This window comes from Emys orbicularis, chromosome 9, assembly GCF_028017835.1.
Source record: "Emys orbicularis isolate rEmyOrb1 chromosome 9, rEmyOrb1.hap1, whole genome shotgun sequence".
Taxonomy (NCBI): domain Eukaryota; kingdom Metazoa; phylum Chordata; order Testudines; family Emydidae; genus Emys; species Emys orbicularis.
The window spans coordinates 46,519,474-46,543,628 of NC_088691.1; the positions used below are offsets into that span (position 1 = coordinate 46,519,474).

The following is a 24,155-nucleotide window of genomic DNA, read 5'->3' on the forward strand; positions in this document are numbered from 1 at the left end:
TCTGGGGTATGAATGACCACATCGTCCAAGTAGGCAGTAGCATAACTGTTATGCGGGCGTAATAGCTTGTCCATGAGGCGCTGGAAGGTAGCTGGGGCCCCATGTAGGCCAAAAGGGAGGACAGTATTTTGAAAAAGACCCTCTGCTGTAGAGAACGCAGTCTTTTCCTTTGCATCTTCTGCAAGGGGAATCTGCCAGTACCCCTTTGTCAAGTCTAGGGTAGTCAAGTACCGGGCATTACCCAGACGGTCCACTAGCTCATCTATGCGAGGTATGGGATACGCGTCGAACTGGGATACTTCGTTTAGTCGCCGGAAGTCGTTGCAAAATCTTGTGGTGCCATCAGGTTTGGGCACCAGCACGATTGGGCTGGACCACTGACTGTGGGATTCTTCGATGAACCCCAACTCCAGCATTTTTTTTACTTCTGCTTTTATTTCCTCCCTTTTTGTTGCTGGCACCCGATAGGGCCTCATTGTTACTCTGGCCCCAGGGTTCGTGACGATGTGGTGATATGTCTCGGTTGTTCGACCCGGTTTTGTCGAGAACACATCTTGGTTCCGGAAGATCATCTCAGACACCTCATTCTTCTGGTCTGGTGTTAAATCGGGAGACACTCTCACCTGTGTGGAAGGCTTGTTTTCCTGGGTTAGGTCTTTTTGGACCGTTGTGCATGCCTCTTGTGCATGCCAGGGTTTCAGAAGGTTAACATGATAAATCTGTTCTTGTTTTCTGCGTCCTGGCTGTCGCACCTTGTAGGTTACTTCCCCCAAGAGTTCAACCACCTCATAGGGCCCCTGCCATTGGGCCAGAAGCTTGCTTTCTGCCGTGGGTACCAACACCATAACCCGATCCCCTGGTTGGAACTGTCGCACTTTTGCCTGGCGATTGTAATGGGTTCGCTGGGCCTCCTGTGCCTTCTCCAAATGTTCCCGTACAATAGGGGTAACCCGGGCTATCCGGTCTCGCATCTGCATTACATGCTCTATTATATTTCTCCCCTCATTGGGTTCCTCTTCCCAGATCTCTTTGGCAATATCTAGTATGCCACGGGGGTGACGCCCATCTAATAACTCGAAGGGGGAAAACCCAGTTGAGGCCTGTGGTACCTCCCGGATAGCGAACACAAGGTAGGGTAGTAAGGTGTCCCAATCCTTCCCGTCCCGACTTACCACCTTCCTTATCATAGCCTTGAGGGTTTGGTTAAACCTTTCTACCAACCCATCAGTCTGCGGATGGTAGACCGATGTTCTCAGGGTATGTATATGGAGCAGCGTACAGAGGTCCTTCATTAGCTTCGACATAAATGGGGTTCCTTGGTCGGTTAATATCTCCTTCGGTAGCCCCATTCGGGCAAAGATCCCCACCAGCTCTTTGGTTATAGTTTTAGAGGCCGTGTTCCGCAGGGGGACGGCTTCTGGGTAGCGAGTAGCATAGTCCAAAACAACAAGTATATATTGGTGGCCCCGCGCCGTCTTCTCCAGGGGTCCCACTAGGTCCATGGCTATTCGCTCGAAGGGGACCTCTATGATGGGAAGGGGTACTAAAGGTGCCCTCAAGTGGGGACGGGGACTGTGCAGCTGACACCCCGGGCAGGAGGCACAGTACCTCCGCACTTCTTCATGTACTCCAGGCCAGAAGAACCGTCGTAGGACTCGTGCCAGGGTCTTCTCTACCCCCAAATGCCCCCCAAAAAGATGACTATGAGCCAGACTTAATACAGCATTCTGGTGTTTTTGAGGTACTAGGATCTGCTGTACTTTCTGCCCCTGTACTGGTGCAACCCGGTATAAGAGATCCTTCTTCATTACGAAGTAGGGTCCTGGTCCCTGGGTTTTTCCTTCCACGGGGACCCCATCTATTTCAGTCACCTCCTTCCTAATGTTGTCATACCTTGGGTCTTCTGCCTGGTCCCGTCCAAAATTTCCTCTCCCGGGGCTAATCTGCACAAGATCTAGGGGCCCAGTCTCTGTTGCCTCTACTGGTTCAGAAGCATTAGGGTGGAGGTCAGACTCAGGTGCTTCTCCCTCCTGCATGGCCTCCTTTTCAGCCGTGCGGGTCCGCCTACCTACAAGAGCGACCCTCTGGCTATGGGTCAGTATTCGGGTTCCCAAGGCCTTAGCTGCCCTTCTTTCCCTTTTTGTCTTTCTACCCTGTCTGGGAGTGGAGAACAAATCTGGGGATATTTCAGAGAAGATTGGGGGTTGACAGTCTGCTGTGGATGCCTCACCAATTTTAGGGTCCCCATCTTTCCCAATCCCCCTACTGGGAGTAAGTTTCCAAACCCTGGGAAGTCCCTCCCTATGAGCACCGGGTATGGGAGTTTAGGGACTACACCTGCTGCTACCTCAGTAGTGTTCCCTTGGATCTCGATTTTTACTGGGATGGTGGGGTAGTAACTAACTGTCCCATGGACACATGTTATCCCCGTACGTTTAGCCTGCAGCAGCTGACTACGCTTCACGAACTTCTCTGAGATAAGCGTGATAGCACTCCCCGAATCAACCAGTGCCGTGGTCCCTACCCCATTTAGTTTCACTGGCCTGGTATACATATGTGGGGTTAGTGAGACCCCCACAAGGTGGATTAGGGAGCATGGATCTGCCCAGTTCCCCAGGTTACACTGCATAGGCTCCTCAGCATTGGGACACTGTGCAGCTATGTGTCCCCACTCCCTGCAGGCATAACATCTGTATGGAGCCCTAGGCATTCCCCGGTCTCTTGGTTTGGGCAGTCTAACATCACGATCCTCGTCTCCCTCCGTGCTCCGACTCTTTGTGGCCTCTGATGGGCCTTCAGCCTCTCTCTTTTTCCACCTGGGCCCTCCTGGTGGCCCGGTCACCCGAACTTTAGGGCTTGGTGCTGCTAGTTTAACCCGGGGTGCCTCTTCCTTAACTGGTCGGGTCAGCTCCCTCGCTGTCCTTCGCCTCTCTACCAGGGCGACAACCTCATCATAGGTGGAGGGTTCGTTCTGGCTTACCCTGGCAGGAATGTCTGGTGGTAGTCCCCTCATGTATCGGTCGATGACCAGAACTGCTAGTATCTCTTCCAGACTCCGGGACTCTGTTTGCAACCACTTTCGTGCGAGATGGATGAGGTCATACAATTGGGACTGCGGGGTTTTGTCTTCCTGGTACCTCCAACCGTGATACTGCTGGGCCCGCACTGCTGTCGTTACCCCAGATCTGGCCAGGATCTCTGCTTTCAGCTGGGGGTAGTCTGCTGCAGCCTCTTCAGGCAGATCATGGTAGGCCTTCTGGGCCTCCCCACACAGTAATGGGGCAAGGATGCCAGATCACTGATCTCGAGGCCAGGCCTCCCGTAGGGCTGTCCTCTCAAAGGCCAGAAGGTATGCCTCTACATCATCCTCCTGTGTCATTTTCTGCAGCCAATGGCTGGCCCGTATGAGCCGCGTCCCATCATGGCCGCGAGTCAGCTCTGTAAGGGACTTTACCTGGTTTATCAGTTCCCGCAACATAGCTCGGTCTTGAGCAGCCTGGTCCATCAGCAGGCGATTAGTCTCTTGCTGCAGCCGCGCTGCTTCCTGTTGGGCGGCTGCCTGGACACGGGTAGCCTCCTGCTGGGCCGCCGTAGCTTGTATCAGTGCCCGCACTACGTCATCCATTGAGGTGGGAAAAAAAATAAACCCTCTTCTTTTTTTTTGTTTGCTTTTGTTGTTGTTGTTGTTGTTTTTTAAAATCACCCTCCTTCTTCCGCCGCGCTGTGCACCCCAAGATCCCACCTCTGACACCAGTGTGACAAAGTTCCTCCTCTATCTTGGTGGGTCCTGCGCTTATTGGTGGATTTTCTTGTCTCAGAGATTCACCATGTGGGTTGGGGAACAGCCCAGAGACCTTCCCCTCTGGAAGAACCCACAGTCCAGGTCAATTGGGAGGTTTGGGGGGAACCCAGGCCCACCCTCTACTCCGGGTTCCAGCCCAGGGCCCTGTGGACTGCAGCTGTCTATAGTACCTCCTGTAACAGCTGCATGACAGCTACAACTCCCTGGGCTACTTCCCCATGGCCTCCTCCAAACACCTTCCTTATTCTCACCACAGGACCTTCCTCCTGGTGTCTGATAACGCTTGTGCTCCTCAGTCCTCCAGCAGCACACCCTCTCACTCTCAGCTCCTTGCGCCTCTGGCTCCCAGCTCCTCACACTCGCACCACAAACTGAAGTGAGCTCCTTTTTAAAACCCAGGTGCCCTGATTAGCCTGCCTTAATTGATTCTAGCAGCTTCTTCTTAATTGGCTCCAGGTGTCCTAATTAGCCTGCCTGCCTTACCTGGTTCTAGCAGGTTCCTGATTACTCTAGTGCAGCCCCTGCTCTGGTCACTCAGGGAACAGAAAACTACTCATCCAGTGACCAGTATATTTGCCCTCTACCAGACTCCTGTACCCCACTGGTCTGGGTCTGTCACAATACACACATCCTAGAGCATGAAATAACAGCACTTCCATGAGAATACCCCAGGGCAAAGTGGTGACAAAAACTGGCATCCAGTATTACAAACGTGTATAGTCAACTGGCTGTAAAACTGGTATGTAAAATCATACTCCCTGGTGCCCATTAGATTCTCCTCCTGCAGTGGAGGAGGGATGGGAGACTGCCTTCTTGAAAAGGGCAGTGAGAAGGGAAACCAAATCGCTTCATAGATTATAAAGCTAGAAGGGACCTCTGTGACCCTGGCAACTCAGCACTGGCTGGGGAACTCCTTTACGCAGAGGGTATTCCCCAGGGGCATTATTTTCTGCAGCATTACGACCCCTTTGTGCTGCCTCGATGCCAGAGAGAAGCAGGCCTTACTTTCTACATTTTCACTGACCAAACAAATAGTTTTTTTCCCTTTTCAGAAATGCTTCCCTGGCCTCTACCTCTATCCCTGAAATTACACTGAATCGATTCAAAAGCACAGCACCTGAAACATGCTAAAAACCATTTATACCCAAAGTGTAATTGTAGCTCCTTTTAATGTTGCATAGCAGCTAGGATAGAGGAGAAGCCAGGTCCATATGAGCAGCCAGCTCTCTGCGAGTCACTAGCAAGCGTCTGCAGGCCACAGTCTGGGAACCTCTGTTCTCTGCCAAACATACAAGATGGGGTAGCAGAGTGGAGCAAATAATGGATTTTTCAGGAGGCTAATCCCACCTAGCACTTATAGAGACCTGTCATCAGTGGATCTCCAAGTGCTTTACAAAGCAGGTCAGTAGCATTAGTTCCATTTTACAGCTGGGGGAACTGAGGCACAAAGTGGGCAAGTGACCTGCACAGCACAAAGGCACCCAGCAGGCCAGTGGCAGGGCCCAAGACTAGAACCAGGGCCGGCGCAACCTATTAGGCGACCCGGTCGCCTAGGGTGCTAACATTTAGGGGGCGGTGACCACGGTGGCCAGATCTTCGGCCGCACCGGTCATCGGCGGTATTTCGGGGGCGGGACCTTCCGCCGCCTCTGTCGGGGGCGGCATTTTGGGAGTGGGACCTTCTGCCGCCTAGGGCGGCAAAAAAGCTGGCGGCGCTCCTGACTAGAACCCAGGTCTTCCAAGTCCCCGGGCTCTATCCACTAGGCCACATTGTCTCCAAAAGTGCCAAAGGGGCTAGGAAAGTTCACCAGAGACTTTTTGAACCAATCAGAACCAAAGACTCCCATCCCGCCCATCCCCCAGGGAGTGGGGCAGTAGAAGGGTGATGAGAGGCCATCCGAAACTGTGGAGTCAGCTGGGAGCTCTGGGGGATGGAAGGCTCAGCCAGAGCGCTCCTAAGTCATCCTCTGCAAGGCCCAGGTTGAGTGGCAAGGCCAGATAGAACCTGCTTGCCAATATCCTGATGCTCAGTTGCTATGGTGACGGGGTCCAGGATGACAGATTAAGAGATAGGATGAAGAAGCGAAGTTGGATGTGGAGGAGGAGTGCTAACCCATGGCAAAATGGCTTTTGAACCTACCACAAAACTGCATTCTCCCCTTTTCACATTCTAAACTCTCCCACCATTTCCATTCCTAATGTACCATCCCCTTCCCCAAACAGAGCTCAGGCCAGCAGCCAATGCAGAGATTCCTGCTTTCAGAGCTCTCTAGTCAGTACCAGACCCCAGCTCCGCAGTGTCAGAAACTCAGCCTGGCAGAGATGTGTTCCAGGAAACTTTGTCGTTCTCATTTAATTTCTCTTTGTTCAGTAACTGGGATGTGACCAGCCCTTGCCCTTGTTGCCCAGCTGCAGATGCAAACATCTGGCCCTCAGCAGCAGGTAGATGAAATCTCTGCATCCCCCGTCATGGAACCCCCAGCAGCAGCAAGCTGTCGCACTTGGTTTATTGGTTTTCATTCTGGGTATGCAAGTGAATTATCTGATCACCTCTGCAGCCCCCTAGCAGAAGGGCAACAGCCCTTGTTATCAGTAATCCAAAAATCTTTTATCCTTTAGTCCAGTGTTCTTCAACTGGAGGGGGTCACAAAAGACAAGGGGGGGGGCGGGAGAGGGGGTCTTGAGACACGGAAAATGTTACTACAATTCTAAAACCAAGTGTGTGGCTCTGGTGTTACATACACACATGTAACAGTCTATGACACAAATGGCACGCATGCATGTCTAATATACCATATGGTCTGCAGGTGGGAGGCATGTGTTGGCATCAGATGCATTAAGAGGAGACAGAAGCCCTCTGTCTATCCCCAGGCAGCAGTGGCTTTGCCCCATGCTGCCCTGCCAAAGGGCCTCACTGCCAGGCCTCAGGGTGCATTGCTAAGAGGGAACAAGTCATTCCTTGTCTCCCGGCTGAGCCTGCCCCCAGAGAAGGCTGTAGCTGATACCAGCGGGTGCTCCACCAAGCCAGGATGGCTGTGCTACATCTATTTCTCCTCAGATTCTACGGCGCTAAGGGAGGCAAATCAGTGTAGGATATTTGCTCTAGATACAGGTGATTTGCTATAGACAAGTGACCCTTCACACACGGAACGTAAACAGGACACGAAACACATTGGCACCCCCAGTTCCAGCTCTCCCATGTCAAAGGAGAGGGCTGCTCTCTCAGCTCAGAGTGATATGGCAGCCCACTGCTAAAAGACCAGCACACATTTGACACAAGTGTGTGTTTCCAACAGTAACGTCAATGTCTGATGTGAACATGTCCAGGCCAAAAACTGATTTTTTGGTTTGATGGGTGAACCAAAAAATCAGGGAGAAAAAATCATTTGGGATCGACTCAAAATGAAATTTTTTTGAATTTTTCTCAAACCAAAAAAGTTTAAAAAAAAAATTGGTTCGGGTAGAACAAAACGTACTGTTTGACGCAAAATGAAACATTTTGTTTTGGTTTTGAGAGTTTTTAACCTTTTAAAAACAAAATTGAAATAAAATTTGAAGGAAAAAGTCATTTTGAATCAAAACATTGAAAAGTTTTGATGTTTTCAGAATTTTTTTCTGATCAAAACAATTCAGCAAATTAGACCCAAATTTACCTGATATTTCAAACAAACTGAAGCTGCATTTTTCAGTGAAAAAAGGCTCTCCAGATGCCTGTGTGAAATGTTTAGTGTTTGTTTATTTGCTGAAAAAGGACCACGCCAGTTTAGCCTGTTACCTAGAAACTGAGTGGCGCTGGCCAAGCTGGAATAATAAAAGCAGTGATAAAGGACTCACGGAGGTGTTAAAGCTGAAATGTAGCAAAAGAATTTCACAAAGCTTTCAATGACAGTTATGTGACTCCTTACCTTTGGAGCAGTTATGAAAGCACCATGAAGGGATAATTCATTTACCTTGAGCTATGGAAAGAAAACCTGTTTGATATATTAGAAGTGCATAGCACAATATTGGTATTTTGGGACGTGATTTTTCTTTCAGGACAATAGCTGATCTTCCTGAAATCGAGGGACAGAAAACAACAACTGCAGACAGAAGAAGGCAAAACTTGAGCTGCCAGTTTGTTCCCAGGGGTCGGCAACGTGGCTGTACACGGACACAAGTGTCCATGGTAAAAATGTTGAGGTTCGTGGGGGTACTCACCTCAGGAGGCTCCTCACAAGTGGCTCTCCGTCCATGCTGTTGCTGGCGGAGGCATGGCCAGGTGAGTCTGCAGGCTGCCTCTGTCCCTGCTCCCTGAGTGCTGACTCTGCGGCTCCCAGCCTATTGGCAGTAGTGGCAGTGGCGGCGGCTGTGAGCCCCGGGCCCTTTTAAATTGCCCGGGTGGGCCGCAGGGCTTCTAGGCACATGCCCCATAGCTACCCAGAGTCAGCGAGAACAGGGGGCAACAGCAGTGCCTGCGCCTAGCACCGCCCTGCAGAGCCCTGCCCTTTCCTGGCGGATCAGGGGGTTGGGAACATGGGGAGGGGAGGGAGCCTCTTGGCTGTGCCCAGAGCTCCCCCTTGGGGGTCACGCTCCTGCAGGCTGGCCTGGGATCTCACGGCAGTGCACGGAGCTGATCTTGCAGAGGGGTCTCTCCTTATGCCTGGCCGGACCCTGTTTGTATTAACATCCCCCTCTGCATTTAAATAGCACCAGCCAAATATTTCAGGCAGTTCTCAGAGGTGTTGAGACTGTGTCAATCTCCACTTCCCTGGGGAGTAGCGAGGGGCTGGCTGCCCCTTTGAAGAGGCACTTTGAAATGAGAACTGGGCTGCTCCGGTTTATCTGCATGTGAATTGCTGTGAATCAAGGCAATCAACTGGGGGCACTGTCCCTTTAGGAGCTCCCAAGGGGTTCATCCCCCAAACCAAGGGGAGCCCCCATTGCACTGCCTAGTTCTCACTCCCAGGCCTTGCAGGCGGCTCTGGATCAACCCCCAGAAGATTAGAGCAAAGGCCAGTAACATTACACTGCTGCTTCAAAACCCATTCCCATACTAGGTTACTGTTTTTTTTCAGTGTGGAAAATTATGTGCACTATTTTACAGGTTGAATGACTGAATGACATAACCCCCCGCCAATGTCAGTCACTAAGGCCGGTAATTTTGTCAAGTGTCTGTCGCGCAACATGGTTGTGCTGACCCCTGTTTGTTCCTAATGCGCTCAACCTTGCCTGTAGCATTGCCAGTTCAAGCACTGGATCTTGCACAGCTCTGACCTCCTGTACCCACCTCTGTTCTAGTCCAGTGCCCAGGGCCGGCTCCAGGCACCAGCTTGCCAAGCAGGTGCTTGGGGCGGCCACTCCGGAGAGGGGCGGCACATCCAGCTATTCGGCGGCAATTCGGCGGACGGTCCCTCACTCCCGCTTGGAGTGAAGGACCTCCCGCTGAATTGCCGCCGCAGATCACGATTGCGGCTTTTTTTTTTTTTTTTTTTGCTTTGCACCGCTTGGGGCGGCAAAAACCCTGGAGCCGGCCCTGCCAGTGCCTCACACAACTCGGTCTGTCTTACTCATTCCTCTCTCTCTCTCTCTCTCTCTCTCTCTCTCTCGTTTTTACTTGGCATATGCATCTGTATTGATTTTCCCATACACACCAAAAACCAGACTCTGATCTCCTTGGCTCTCTATCCACATAATGTTATCACATATCATTAAGGAACATTGACCATGAATTGTAATGTAAATTGACATAACAGGAATAAAAAACAGAAGACAGGAATCAGTGAAAAGGAGGATAAAGGGGCCTTATAAATAGGCCAATAGACAAGAAATTAATTGAGTAATTGAGTGTTAGCAATTGACTGCAACACAACCATGAGTAAGCAGAGCATTCAGTATGAACTGCATCATTAATTGACTAAAATTAATCACGTCACTAAGGCCTGGGCTACACTGGGGGGGGGGGGGGGAGGTGTTCGAACTAAGATACGCAACTTCAGCTACGCTATTCACGTAGCTGAAGTCAAAGTATCTTAGTTCGACTTACCTGGCCGTCCTCACGGCGGCGAGTCGACCGCCGCGGCTCCCCCGTCGACTCCGCTTACTCCTCCTGCCGAGGTGGAGTACAGGCGTCAATTCGGGGATTGATTTATCGCGTCTAGACAAGACGCGATAAATCGATCCCCGATACATCGAACACTACCCACCGTATAGATGTACCCCAAGAAATCAGACAAAACACCACGTAATGTACCAGTCTGATTCCTTGCTTGATATTGTTGAGATAGCTTTTCATAATTGGTCGGTTCACTGACCCTACAAACACCCAACTGTAATGACAATGCAAGGTTTCCACCTCTGAATTCTTCTTGGTAACCAAACCAGGGTAACTCCCAGTCAGAACTTTCAGTTGAAATGACAGACAATCCCATTCAATCCTGCCCTGCAGCACTCCCTGCTGTTTTAGACCAGGATCTCAGGGAGGACAGAAGGATTTTGAGATTTCAAAATATGTGTTTTTCCTAAACTGAAGATCTCAAAGTTTTCTGCAAAGGAACATTCCAAAAAATATTTTGTTTGGAGTCATCCGAAATGTATTGTTTCAATTTTGACTTTTTTCATTTTGTATTATAAATATATTTTACTACAAAATGCAAAAAATTTGAAACTAAAAGTTGTTTCAAAACAAAAAAAATCAAAAAAGTTTCATTCTGAAAATGTTGGTACAGGTCATTTCAACATTGTTGGAATCCCTTTTCCCCCATGCATTTCTTCCTAAACAAAGTTCAGGCAGAATTCAACCCAATTTTGCTAAACGTTTTGCTTTCAACAGAACTGTATATTCTGATGGAATATGATTATGTCTACATTTCTCCAACCAGCTCGCCTCTTGAGCAGAGACTGCCAATTGTAACAAATGTGCTTTTGTTGTGTGTGATATAAATACTGATTATGGAATCTATGGTTTCTATAGCAGGAAAGTTATTACATGGCGTTCACAGAATGTATATTAGTTTGCCTAGCTTTGTTTGAGTCATGATAAATCTCTATCAGGGATCAGACTGTTATCAACATACTCGTTGCACGTGACCTAAGCCTGTTATGAGTTTGGGTCCCCGGAGATGAAAATTGTCTCCCTTCCCACCCTGTCCCCACTCCATTATTTGGATCTGTAACTAGGAAGAGCTGCTGGCTGATGTGGAGCTGGCTCATTGCCCTGCCAGTGGCCCCTGCTCCTCATTCTCATTTGGTAGCAGATTTGAGTTTGTGAATAGCGTAGGGGCTGGAATCTTTGAGCATCCAGATCTCCTCTCCCTCTTGGGCCCTGTGCTCAGCAGCACCCTCCAGGGCTGCGGTCAGCTCCGGGCTGAAGATGTTGTTGGATGCACGGTAGGTGCGGGTGAGGCGGCGGAATGAGGAGTCTGAGGCGCTGTCGTCGTGGTTGTCCTCGTCGTGGTCATGCCGTAACTTGGTCCGGCTTAGCTCTGAGCTGCTCCCCAGTTTCGAGTCTTTTAAGACCTCCTTCATGTCCTGTATGAAGGCCATTTTGGGGCTGAAGATACAAAGCAGGAACACCAGGCCTCCGGAGACCCCACACAGAAAATAGAGGCCCACCTTCTCGGGGACACCTAAGGACAGACGTGCAAACACTTCAGAAGAGAATATGAATTACTCCTAAAGAGCAACAGGAGTCATTCCCCCTTGCAGTGAGCTACCAGTCTCGTAGCCCTACTGAGCAAGCATGAGAGCAAGTGGGAAGAAGGGATGTAAAAGAACAAGGGCTCTCAATCTTCATGCTTCACAGTATAGGGGTCAGGAAGGAACCGCCCCTGTCCCCCATGATAACATATCATGGAATTAGGACAGTGTGCCATTCTATACCTTGGGGCAGTGTCTTGTAACCCCCATATTCCTCATTTTTATATAATCATAATCTTACATATAAGCATGCCTTGTAAGGTATCAGGGGAAAGGGTATGATTTGCTGAAAGTCATTTCTCTATCCATATATGTATATCATTAATACATATGAAGTTATGAGAATTGTGTGGTATGGTTGTCACTAAATCATGCTGTAAGTTGGGGAATCAGACAGATATTAGCTCCCCAGAGGCAACAGCAAGGAAAGTAACCAACGCTCGGGCAGCGTGTGAAACAACCCATCAACGGCCATTGTCCAGCAAGGGAGCTACAATTCAGTGGCTTACCTGCATGAGGCCACACCAGGGGAATTGCTCAACATTGCCTGGAGACTCAGCAATGCCCCCAGACATGGGACTAAGGGTATAAAACAGAACATAGCAGGCCCATGCTGCTGAGCCTCTCTCCTGCCCCCACCTATGCTGCAAGCAACAAAGACACTGAGAAGAAGACTGAAGACTCCAACAGAGGAGACTGGCCCAGATTTAAGGGACAAATCTGTATATTAAGGACTGCAATATCCAGTGGGGTGAGAAAAACTGCTTAATCTAGATGTTGCCCAGTCTAATATGGTTGAGAGTTTAGACTGCATGATTATATTTTATTTTATTTTGGTAACTAACTCTGACTTTTTACCTATCACTTAATATCATTTTAAATCTATCTTTTGTAATCAACAAATTTGTTTTACTGTTTATCTTTGCCAGTTAGTTTGTATGAAGTGTGTGGCAAATCTGCTCAGATTTTGCAAAGGCTGGTGTGTATATCCACTTTCCATTGATGAAGTGGTGAACCAATTATTAAATCTGCATTGCTTGTCTTGAACAGAGCAAGATGGTATATTTCCTGAAGTGTAAGTCTGGGAGCTGGGGGGATTGGGCTGGTGCCTTTCCCTGTGTGATTCATGAGTGGCTCTGGGAGCATTCATGTAATATAGCTGGGTGTGGGGCTTCACATGCAGTTGATCTGAGTGATAACAGCACCTGGAGGGGTTTGCTGCTTGTCACTAGCAAGGCATTGTGAGAGACAGCCCAGGCTGGGAGAGAGTTAAGGGGGCACAGCAGTCCCACGGTCCCAGGCTGCACCCCAGGGATCCCGTCACAGACGGTACAGGGTGTTACACCTTCCTCAGAAGCATCTGTCACTGGTCCCAGTAGGAGACAGGGTGCCAGGCTGGAAGACACTGCTTTATTCCAGCAGGATAAATTCTGTGTTTCTCTGACTAGCACAATCAAAGATGGGTTTGACTCCTGGTAGGGTGGGGGCAAGACACACAGTGAGTGGACTGGTAACTCCAGGAGTTATTTTTTAACTCATTTACACGAGTAATTTCCAGAATGGGGGGCTAGTTCGCCAAATGGTACAGCTCACACCGAGCTCGGGGGTCTGAGCTATAAACCCTGTGAGGCACTGTCCTCTCTCTCTACAGAAACGAATGCAAAACAATATCCTGCAAAAGGCTGAGGGTCTGGCTACTCTGCAATCAGAGGTGTGACTGCAGCATGTATAGACAGACCCAAGCTAGCCCTGATCTAGCTAGCTCCAGTGACAATAGCAAGGAATCTGCGGCGGCATGGGCAGCAGCATTGGCTGTACAACTCCACCCAGGACCCTGGGTATGTTACTTAAATGGCTAGCCTGCACTGATGCACCTTCACTGCTATTGCTGTTGGAACTAGCTAGATCAGGGGTAGGCAACCTATGGCACGCGTGCCGAAGGCGGCACGCGAGCTGATTTTCAGCGGCACTCACACTGCCCGGGTCCTGGCCACCGGTCCGGGGGGCTCTGCATTTTAATTTAATTTTAAATGAAGCTTCTTAAACATTTTAAAAACCTTATTTACTTCACATACAACAATAGTTTAGATATATATTATAGACTTATAGAAAGAGCCCTTCTAAAAATGTTAAAATGTATTACTGGCACGCGAAACCTTAAATTAGAGTGAATAAATGAATACTCGGCACACCACTTCTGAAAGGTTGCCGACCCCTGAGTTAGATCAAAGTCAGCTTGGGTCTGTCTACATGTGCTGCAGCTGCCTCCCTGATTGCAGGAGGAAAGGGGTGGCCCTGGAGTTCCAACAAGTGGCCAACCAGACTGGCATCTTTGCTTCTCCCTAGAGTGAGTGAGGAATTCAGCAGGCATCACATTCATTAACGTCCTCTCTCAGCTAGACTTAGTACTGTCTCCTTGCCTGAGGGAGAGAGAATTCAGTCCTGGGATCATTCAGTCCTTGAGACTCCATGACATTGCTCCACCCCTACGGATGTATCTTGGATGTGGCTTCAATGACCAGCCTACACCAGAGGAGCATTGATGGGCATAAAGGGAGTGCACGGTGCTGCGGGCTCTTCGCCAAGTGCCCCCTAACATGCCCGTGTCTCCCGGCACGCTAAAGCAAGAGAGACAGAGTGGAATGTGACTCTCTGCCTGCACCCTCTCCACAGAGCACTGTGCACACGCTCAGCGAATTCACGTACCCCAGAGGTGGGCAAACGTTTTCAGAGAGCTAGTAAAAATCATCAGATCTTCACGGAGCCTGGACAGCATCGGCCCATGGTACCAGCCACCTGCAGTGAACAAGGGGACATGGTCTTACTGGCTAGGGTACAGGGGCGAGGCGCTTCTCAACGCTCTCATCCACTCTGTGGACTTGAACCTTCACCTATCACCACACATCTGCCAACTTTCACTCCCACCCCTCCCGCCTCGGCTCTGCTCCTCCCAGGCACTCGGCACGTTTCTCTTCCATGATCCTCGCCATCCCATCCCTAAGTTCTTCCCATCCACTCTCAGCTCCTCCCATTGTCTGCGCTCCCACTCTTCGCTCTCCCCCTACCATCTCTCTCTCCTCCATGCCATGTTCCGAACCTTCTCCTCTAGCTCCTCCTAGTCTTCCTTTGCTCTTGGCCACTTCTCTCCCCCTCAGATCTGTTCTTCCCTTAACTCTTCCATAGTCCACTCCCCTTTGCTATGTTCTGAGGCACCCCTCCTCTGCAGGCCTCAGTGCTTCTCCTATCTGTCACTCTGCTCACTTCTCCTGGCTGGTCTGTGCCCATCTGTCATCTCCCCTCCAGAGATCCCCATGTTATTGCCAGACCATTTGGCCACATCCTCTAGATCTCACTCCTGGTTTTGCAACCTTGGTTTTCCTCATGAAAAAATGTTACAAAGCTAAGTGTGTGTGGAGGCGGTGGTGGGGAGGAGGTCTCTTCCCAGTTCTTGCTAGCCTTCCACCTGCTGCCTTTTCTCTAATTCATCTGCCATGGCATGAACTCCCAGTGCAACCTCACTGCCACTGCTACCGCGCAGGGTGCTTCAAATCCACCAAAGAGACAGGCCTCACAGAGCAACTCCACTTCCCTTTCGCCACTGGCAAAAGGCACCCTGCAGCATTGGGCTGGGATCCTAGCCCACACCCAGATAACTATGGGGACTGAAACCTGCCCTTAGTCAAGAAGAAGGTGGAGTCTCCAGGAAGAGCTGGGAGAGTGTGTGATACCCAGGAGAGAACAAACATGGTGAATGAATTCCCAGTGGAGAGGAGCCACCACAGGGCACAGCTGGGGTCTAGCGAGAGCATTGATGGAGCAGCACTAAGAAATCAAAGACTGAATGAGCCATTCTAGTGAACAGCACTGCACTGAACTGCCTGTATAACCAGGCCAGGGAGTTCAAAGTAATTTCCCACACACAGGAGACACAGAGGCTGTGTGCGTAAAGGGAATAGAGCCCTCCTTCTGTCAGCACATCTAGAATAGGCACATGAACTGAATCTCTGTGAGCCCTGTGACCATCAGCCTGGTCCATCGAGGTAAAAGGCCCTGATTTAGGTTTCTGCTTCCCTTTCTCTGGACTCAGACTGCATTCCTCATGTAGGGTAGAAGTGCCTGGCTCAGGGATTTCCCCTCTTCACTGCGATGCAGGATCCAGATTTTGGGCAAACCTGTGGCCTGTGTGAGAGGAGCCAGCCTGGCACATCACACACATGCGGTCCCCAGCCAGCCAGGAAACCCCAACCTGACACTCAAACAAGAGCCTTCCTTAGCCCACACAGCACAGCCCCAAGGGAACAGCAAGTGTTTACCATGTGTGTAGTCGGAGAGCGAGAAGGGGTCTGGGGAATCCTGGCCCACCTCCTCAAACAGCTGCCTTGGCACTGAAATGAGAAAGGAGACTGCACTGAAAGGGCAGCTCATGAAGAACCCCTGGGATGGGGGTAGCAGCCAGGGATGGAGAGGAGACATGAAGGCTGCACAGGTACCTCAGGTGAGGGGTGTATGGACAGAGCAGGACCAACCCACCACTGCCAGAAATTTACATACAAAATATTTCCCTATGTCAAAGCAGTGGGCGAAGAGACAGCACAGGTGCCATCCTCAGTCTGACCAGGGGAATTCTGTGGGTCAAGGAGGGAGGGGCCAGGTTGGGTAAATAATGTCCTTGGCCTTGACCACCAAAGACATGAGTTCAGTAAGTCACGTGTCATCCTTGTCTGTAGTGGGCAGAGAGCAAACTCCGGGCTGGAATAGCAGGGGGGCTACTGGCAGGATGGAGGCGCATTGGTAAAGTTGTACAAAGCTCCCAGGGGGTGCTGCAAGTCAGGAGGCCAGTATGTGGTAGAGCCATGCAGGGCCGGTGCAATGATATTTTGCGCCCTAGGTGAAACTTCCACCTTGCACCCCCCCCTTCTCCCTCCCCTCCCCCCAGACCATCACTTATTATAAACTTTCAAAATACTTTCAGAAATACACCCTTTTTAGTCACATATATTTCCTTCTTTCATATCAAAATCTACTACATTTTATTCTACCTTTAGAGTATCCAATTATTGTTATTAATACAATTTATAAAATTAGAATGTCATACAACAACAACTGACAATATCAATATGACAAATTTCAATAATCTACACACTCATATTCGCACAATAGTGAGTTTGGATCCCATGCCACTCCCGGGAGTCAGTGGTGGATCCCTGGGGAGATTAGTGGATCCAATCAGAGAGAAACCCCCATGTGGCTCTGGGGTGGGCAGGTGGCCTGAACTAGGTCCTTTGTCCGATGTCCCTTGACCCTTTTTGCTTGGTGCCAGGGAGTCCCACTTTTTTGACTGCTTCTTGGGCACTGGTGAGGGGTAGCGGTGCCAGACTGAGCCCGGTGCCAGGGGTGCACTACAAACCGAGGCCGAGGTGCTGGGCCTAGAGTCCTGCCGAGACTGCAGTCCTGCGCCGGGCAGAGCGCAGCCTCCATGAGGAGAGCCCTCAAACAAATATCACGCTCCTTCTGCATTCTTGGACGAAAGTTTTTACAAATCCGACACTTGTCTTTCATGTGTGATTCCCCCAAGTACTTCAGGCAGCTGCTATGGGGGTCACTCACAGGCTTAGGCCTGTTGCAGGCATAACAGGGCTTAAAACCCAGATACTGGCAGGGGTGGCAGGTTTGTAGAAATTTTGGTGGTGCCTAGAACCCGCCCCCCCCGAACTCTGCCCCCCACCTGCCTAAGGCTCTGGGAGGGAGTTTGGGTTGGGGGAGGAGGTCTGGGGTGCAGGCCCTGGGTTGGGGCAGGAAATTGGGGTGCAGGATCTGGGAGGGAGTTTGGGTGGGGGAGGGAGTCTGGGGTGCCGGCTCTGGGAGGGAGTTTGGGTGCTGGGTGCAGGCTCTGGGCTGGGGCAGAGGGTGGGGGTACAGAAGGGGGTGAGGGGTGCAGGCTCTGGAGGGCGTGTGAAGGGCTGGGGTGCAGGCTCTGGGAGGAAGTTTGGGGGCAGAGAGGGTGTGTGGGAAGGGGGCGGGGCTGGAGGGGTGAGGACTGTGGGGTGGGGCTGGGGATGAGGGGTTTGGGGTGTGGGAGAAGGCTCAGGGCTGGGCAGAGGATTAGGGTGCAGGGGGATGAGGACTCCCCCAAGCCCTCTCTCTGCCAGCAGCAGTGAGTTCTGGGGGAGGGGCCCCCCACTTTCCCCCCCACCCCAGTAGCAAACTCACCTTCCACCACTGTCACTGCATGTGCTCCTAGCGCCCCTCTCAGGTCCAGGAAGCCCCCTCGCCTCCCCAGTGGTGGGTGCCGCGGGGGAGCTGCCATCACAGGTGCGCCTCCTCCCCTGCTGCTGCCCCTCACTGTAGCCTCACTGGGGGTGACTCTTGCCCAGTGTGGGGCAGGAGCGGTGACTGCGGGCAGGGGGCGGGGGCTGTGCTGGTGGAGGGTCCCGCCAGAAAAGGGAAGGGTCTGAGGGGGAAGGGCAGGGGAAGGGCAGCCTGCCCTGCCACTAGTGGGTTAGGGCACTAGGACCCTGCGGCAGCAGTTGATGCTGGGAGCAGAGCAGAACAGAGGCAGTGTGGAGCTGCAGGAGAGGGGCAGGGATGCTTCTGGGGGCCGGGGGACACTTGGGGGAAGCACGGAGGGTGGTGGAAGGCTGAAACGCTGTAAAAAAATTTGGGGGCACTGCTTTTTGGCGCCCCCAAATCTTGGCGCCCTAGGCGACCGCCTAGTTCGCCTAGTGGTTGCATCGGCCCTGGAGCCATGGAGGGAGAGGCAGCTTGCATAGAACCTACCCATGCCCTGGCTGGCTGGATGTTAATCTTGCTTTCATGGGCCCTCAGATCCTTATGATTTGCTACTTACAGAGAAAGACAAAAATATTTCATCTAATGGGGAGCTTTGAGGATTCACCTTCTGTCTGTATCTGTGCACCCTGAAGCTTCCCATCACCCCACTCCCCACCCGCATGCATGTGGTTAAAGATCCATGCCACAAGAGGAGGAGACAGAGCAACAGCTGCTCAGTATCTGTCCTGTTTCTCTGGGGCTCAGCTTTGTAGCCATTTCTATAGTTCTCAGCCTGCTGTTGACGGAATGCACAAGCATCTCTCAAGGAGACATATGGCACCACTCTCATCTAAAGTGACCCTGCCCGGCAGCCTCAACAGCTATGCTATTGGCTTGCTAGGCCAACAGGTGCCCTTAGTCCTCAAAACGCCCCCGCTCTCCAGGATCCGTGTTGTACATCGTAAAGCACTTGCTGGAGTCCTTCCAGCCCCTTCCCAGGGCAGTGTCAGGGTGACTGGGGACTCTTACCACATGTATAGGAGACCCTCAGCTGTTTCTTCACACCAGGGAAGCAGGGGTCACCAAAGGTGGCCTTGTTAGCCAAGATGGTGCAGTTCTCCTTCCTGTGACACTTCCGAGAGACTCTCCTCAAGGCATCAGGAGCTAAGCACTCTGGAAATATAGACCAGGTGGTCACCAGGCTGTGGCCCCTGGATTCTCAGTAGCAGGCAGAAAAGCTTCTGGAAACCATGTAGCCCAAAGCCATACTTGGTCTGTAATATCCCATTCACATGCACCACGTAGGAGTGTATATGAATGAGCCCATATCGGTGACCTTGTCAGGATCGCATGTCTCCCTGCCCACTGAGCAGGGAGCTGGCTGTGAAGGAAGGGTGCATGTATTGTGTCCATGTGGCTGATTATATGCATACTCCCTCAGCCCACATGGCAGCGAGCTGGCTGAGAGACTGCATATCCCAGCGCCCATGCAGCAGTGAGCTGGCTGTGCAGTGCTGTGCCTGGGTGGCAGTCACCCATCCCCAGCAATATGGGGTCTTGGCTGGGAGCGTGTATGTCTCGATGCCCACACAGCAGTGATATGGCAGTGCCCAATGTAACGTCTCTGACAGCGTAATGACTTATTAAGAACATAAGAACGGCCATACTGGGTCAGACCAATGGTCCATCCAGCCCAGTATCCTGTCTTCCAACAGTGGACAATGCCACTTGCTTCAAAGGGAGTGAACAGAACAGGGCAGTTAGTGAGTGATCCATCCCCTGTCCATGCCCAGCTTCTGTCAATCAAAGCCTAGGGATACCCAAAACATGGTGTTGCATCCCTGACCATCTTGGCTAATAGCCATTGAAGAACCTATCCTCCAGGAACTTATCTAGTTCTTTTTTTAACCCAATTACACTTTTGGCCTCCACAACATCCCCTGGCAATGAGTTCCAGATTCTTCAACGTGAAAGGGGCCCCACCAGATTTCTAGTTTACACCTTCCCAACATACCTACATTGAGTCCAGTCCTGTTCGCAGAGTCACACTCTGGTTTGCCCCGCGTGGATCTGCCATAGCTTGCGGAGTAAATTGCTAGGACGGATTTAGCCCTGCACTGCAGCCTCAGCTTGTCATTCTCACACACGGTCTTAATGCGGTGGTTAGCTGGGAAACAACATTACACAGTATTCTGTTGCATCATTAACAGCTAGGCCTTTACCATTCCGAAAGTCAGAAAGCAAATTTTATGTAGCCCTCTCTGAAGTGGCAGCTCTGAGCTCCTCCCATTCGGCCTAAAAGCATCCCTTCCCAATCAGTGCATAAAACACCTAGCAAGAAGAAACCAAGAGACTGAGCAATTCCCTTCGCTGTTCTCTCTGCAACCAGCTGGTGAAGGTACTAGCTATTTGTTAGCATTTGCTTAAATGATTTGGCAAATATTTTTCATCCTATGGGATTTTGGAAACTGTTTGCTTTGACTATTTATCTGTGTCACCTACATTACATGGCATAGTTTAAGCTCCTTAATGGAGACCATTGTCTTCCTGTGTGATTGCACAGCACATTGTCCAATAGGGCCTGATCTGGACTGAGGCCTTGGAATGCTACTGCAAGACAAGCAAAAAAATTATGATCTCCCTCTCTCTGCAGGAGAAGGATGATCTGTCCAGGACACAGGTGGGGTAATTGACAATGGATTGACAAAGACAATGAATCCCCTTCTTGCCTCTGGTACACTTATAGTGCTGACTGCACCAATAGTCTATGGAAAAAACAGAGAGGATGCTAAGCAAAACCCTCCTTTGCACTTTAAAGCCATTTGCAGAGCTCACCTGGTCTGCACTTGTATGAAACTATCAGGTACTTGTGTGTCCCGGGACACGGGTCGGGCCCAAACACTGGGCTATGCACAGAGAACTGGCACCAGCGCTGGTCCTGGCACTCATCCAGAAGTTTCTGTGGAGGGGTGGGGGCAGAAGGGGAAACAGATATGAATTTAACATTAGAAATCCTAAGGTCACATTGGCATACCCTAGAACACCTCTATAATAACAGAGCCAGGCAAAGTGCATGTAGCCCTGGTGACAGTGACCTGCTGCTGCCACTCCCAAGCTCTACGTTGCTAGCAAAGCATCAGACTGCAACAACCACGCAAGTGCTGACTTCTATAGCTGACCGCTTCCTCCATAAGAACCTTTCAAACCATTTTAAAAACTGCCAAGCAAGCAATCTCCTCTTGACAAGACATTACCGAGTGGAGCAGACTGGATGATCACAATGGCCTTGGAATCTATTAAAGAGAAAACCTTACAATGAAATATCACTTTAGTTCAATTGCTCCCACTGACTCCCCTCCTTTTTTGGGCTGTTTAATATATTGTCCTGGTGGCTGCATTTGAAATAGGCCAGCCTGACTTCTCTCTGTCTTCACTTCATCTCAGGACGTACAGCCAAATCTCTCTGGGAATGACACAAATCATGTTTACAGCCTTCCCATATTTGTGTCATGAGCCCTCCTCCTTAGTTTAGCTCTTTGAACCTTTCCTCAAATCCCCTTCCACTTCTCTCCCCGCCCCTTCTTGGGCTTGACTATGATTTGTGATGCTCAGGGTTGGCCATGCTGCCCTGTGATGGGCAGTGTGACCACAGGCCTTTGCATAAAGCTAAACCAAGGGAGACACACATAACACCCAGTGCACACAGTGGTAAAGAGTGATCTGGTCGTGATTGACAAGGTCACTTCTAAGAAATCCTGCAGGCCCAGTCTGGTTTCAGGGCCCTCTACTGAGCACAGAGCTCCTCCCCCCAACACTGCTGCTCCCTGCTGAATTCTGAGCCTGTCATTGATCCGGGAAGGGCCGGCCCAACCCCAGTCTGGGCCAGCCACTCTCACAGCAGGAAGAAGATGTAAAGAGACCGGAAACTATTTTTAATGTACTTAACTCCAGGTAGCCTCCTTGGCTGCTCTCTTGCTGGGCCTCTTCCTCCATGGTGCGTCTATTCGCCCACTGATCCTTATCTAAGGATACCCTTCCTCTTCACGCCACCACCTGACAGTATGGCTTTGGCCATGGGGTAGGAGCAGATAGTTGCAACCCCTATCTGTAAAGTGGGCTAGACCTGCTATCACCCCATGATCTCTTTTAGGATTACTGCTTTCCAGACTTCACCCTCCCATTGAATATCTACCCTTCAGATTATCTTTCCACAGAGATACTGGCCTGGATTATTCCAAATTTAATCTAATCTGGTTATTTTCTGCCCATATATTAAAACCATTGCACAAGGCCTCATCTGGAATACTGCACACAATTCTGGTCACTCCTAGAGAGATAGGTCAGTGGTTTGAGCATTGGCCTGCTAAACCCAGGGTTGTGAATTCAATCCTTGAGGGGGCAATTTAGGGATCTGGGGTAAAAATCAGTCAGGGGGTTGGACTAGATGACCTCCTGAGGTCCCTTCCAACCCTGATATTCTATGATTTAGGAAAAATGCATTCAAACGGGAACTGGCGCTGAGAAGGGCTACAAGAATGATCAGGGGAAGGAAGGGCCGATTTCATGCAAGGAGGCTGGAAGAGCTTTACTAAACCAACATAGGTTTAGCAGGGAGCTGGTTGTGCTCTATTAAATCCATCAGGAGCAAACACCAGGGAGGGAGGAGAGCTATAGACGTGAAAGGACAATGGTGGGCCAAGGACAAATGGGGATAAACTAGCCATGAATAAATCTAGGTTGGAAATTGGAAGAAGGCTTCTAACCATCAGAGGAGGGAGGTTCTGGAACAGCCTCCCAACAGGAGCAGTGGGGGCAACAACGGAACTGGGATTAAGAGGGAGCTTGATAAATTTATGACTGGATTATATGGTAGGGGTTATGGGCAACAGCAAGGGACAGGGCGTGGTGACCCAGGAGCTCCCTTCCAGTCCTGCTTCATTGATCCAGTCCCTTCGTACTATTTCTCTGCCCTCACATTCACAGCTCGTCTCAAGTTAAAACCATCTGCCGGTTCCATTAACCATGGCATTTATTCCAACTTCTAGGCCAGTTTTCTCAACACTTTTCAGGTTGGCGATGCCGTCTTCAAAGGCAAACATTTTTACTATACCATAAATACCATTTACAATAAAAGTAAGAATAAAAAATTATAGCAATGTTATGCCTATAGAATCAATTTGTGTGTGTTTCAAGAGGTGGACAGAGCTACCACTTTGTATAACAAGATGGCTAGATCAAGTCCCAACCAAGGATAGATTTCTTCAAACAATTTAAGTGCTTCATATTGCAAAAGATGGAGAATTAGGAAAATAGGGCCACATTGTTGCTGGACATTGTAGCTGTATATTAATCTCCTTAGCTTCCCAGGTAAAGGCATTCAGACATACTGAACACTGTTGGAAACTTAGCTCATCAGCAGACAGATCAAAGGGACCCTAAGCTAAGAAGAGATCCTGCACCATTCCAAAGTATTGCTGCTTTCTCACTCTTTGGCTCAGGGCTCTCCCGACCTGTTTCTTTTACTGCAGCCACTAGGCATCAGGCTTTTAAATCGGACTTTGCCAATGAGGCCTTGCACACAGTTTAAAGACTGCCAGCTTATTTTTTCTGTCTTGCATTACAATGCTGCGTGCGCAGCTCCAGTGTCAGGAATGCACAGCTGCTTTTCAGTAGTGGGTAAGTGATATACTCTCAACAGCACAGATTATTACAGGCACTGGCCACTAGATGGCACTTCCTCCCTTCACAGACACAGTTCAACAAGCAAACACAATTACTGGCTGAAACTCAGTTGCTCCCTGAACAGAGTAGAATTTGGTCTTACAGAGAAATCCTTGAGTTAGATGCTGGCAGCACAAACACTGCAGCCAGAGACTATAACACAACAGCTATTTTAGCTCAACAGTAGCAGCTCACCGAAAGCTATGGCTTGTAGCACTTGGTTTTATGCTGAAAGAAGGAACACTGACCAAGACACCAAGGTTAATAGAAAAGTGCCCAGTGCAATACCCGCACAGAAATGCCCCACAGTGACAGCACTGGGTCAAAGCTCCAGACCTGAACTCATGGGACATGTAGGATTTGAGCCCAGAGCTGAGCAGGTCAGCGTCAGGTATTTTAAAGGAGCAGTGCTCCAATGGGGCTAAAGACACCCATCAACGTACATAGAAAATAAATTCAGACATGGCTGTTGAGGAGTTCTGTGCGGATTGTTTCCAGCAAAGGATGGAGTTGGTTGCAGCATGCAGGATCTGAGCTGAACTAATCCAAGGATCATGGCGTTAGTCATCCTGCGTGATCTCCAGTGATGGGCTGGAGCAGGCGCTCAAAAGCCTCTTCTTAAAATACAACAACCAGTTTGAAAAGAAGTTTGGGGGTGATTGTCCCAAGATGGAGGCACTCCTGCTTTG

At 50.2% G+C, this 24,155-nt stretch overlaps 1 protein-coding gene across 1 annotated transcript in view; it reads right to left on the reverse strand.

The window, feature by feature from the left end:
* Positions 1-11,019: 11,019 nt before the first annotated feature.
* The window catches only part of LOC135884072 (protein eva-1 homolog C-like), a 57,960-nt gene continuing 44,824 nt past the window's right edge, over positions 11,020-24,155 (reverse strand). Inside the window, exons 3-8 of the mRNA XM_065411365.1 lie at positions 20,581-20,704; positions 19,760-19,912; positions 18,775-18,918; positions 15,789-15,860; positions 14,182-14,271; positions 11,020-11,405 (exon numbers count right to left, since the gene is read on the reverse strand). Coding sequence (XP_065267437.1) covers positions 11,020-11,405; positions 14,182-14,271; positions 15,789-15,860; positions 18,775-18,918; positions 19,760-19,912; positions 20,581-20,704 — 969 coding nt within the window. The remainder of the gene's footprint in view (positions 11,406-14,181; positions 14,272-15,788; positions 15,861-18,774; positions 18,919-19,759; positions 19,913-20,580; positions 20,705-24,155) is intronic.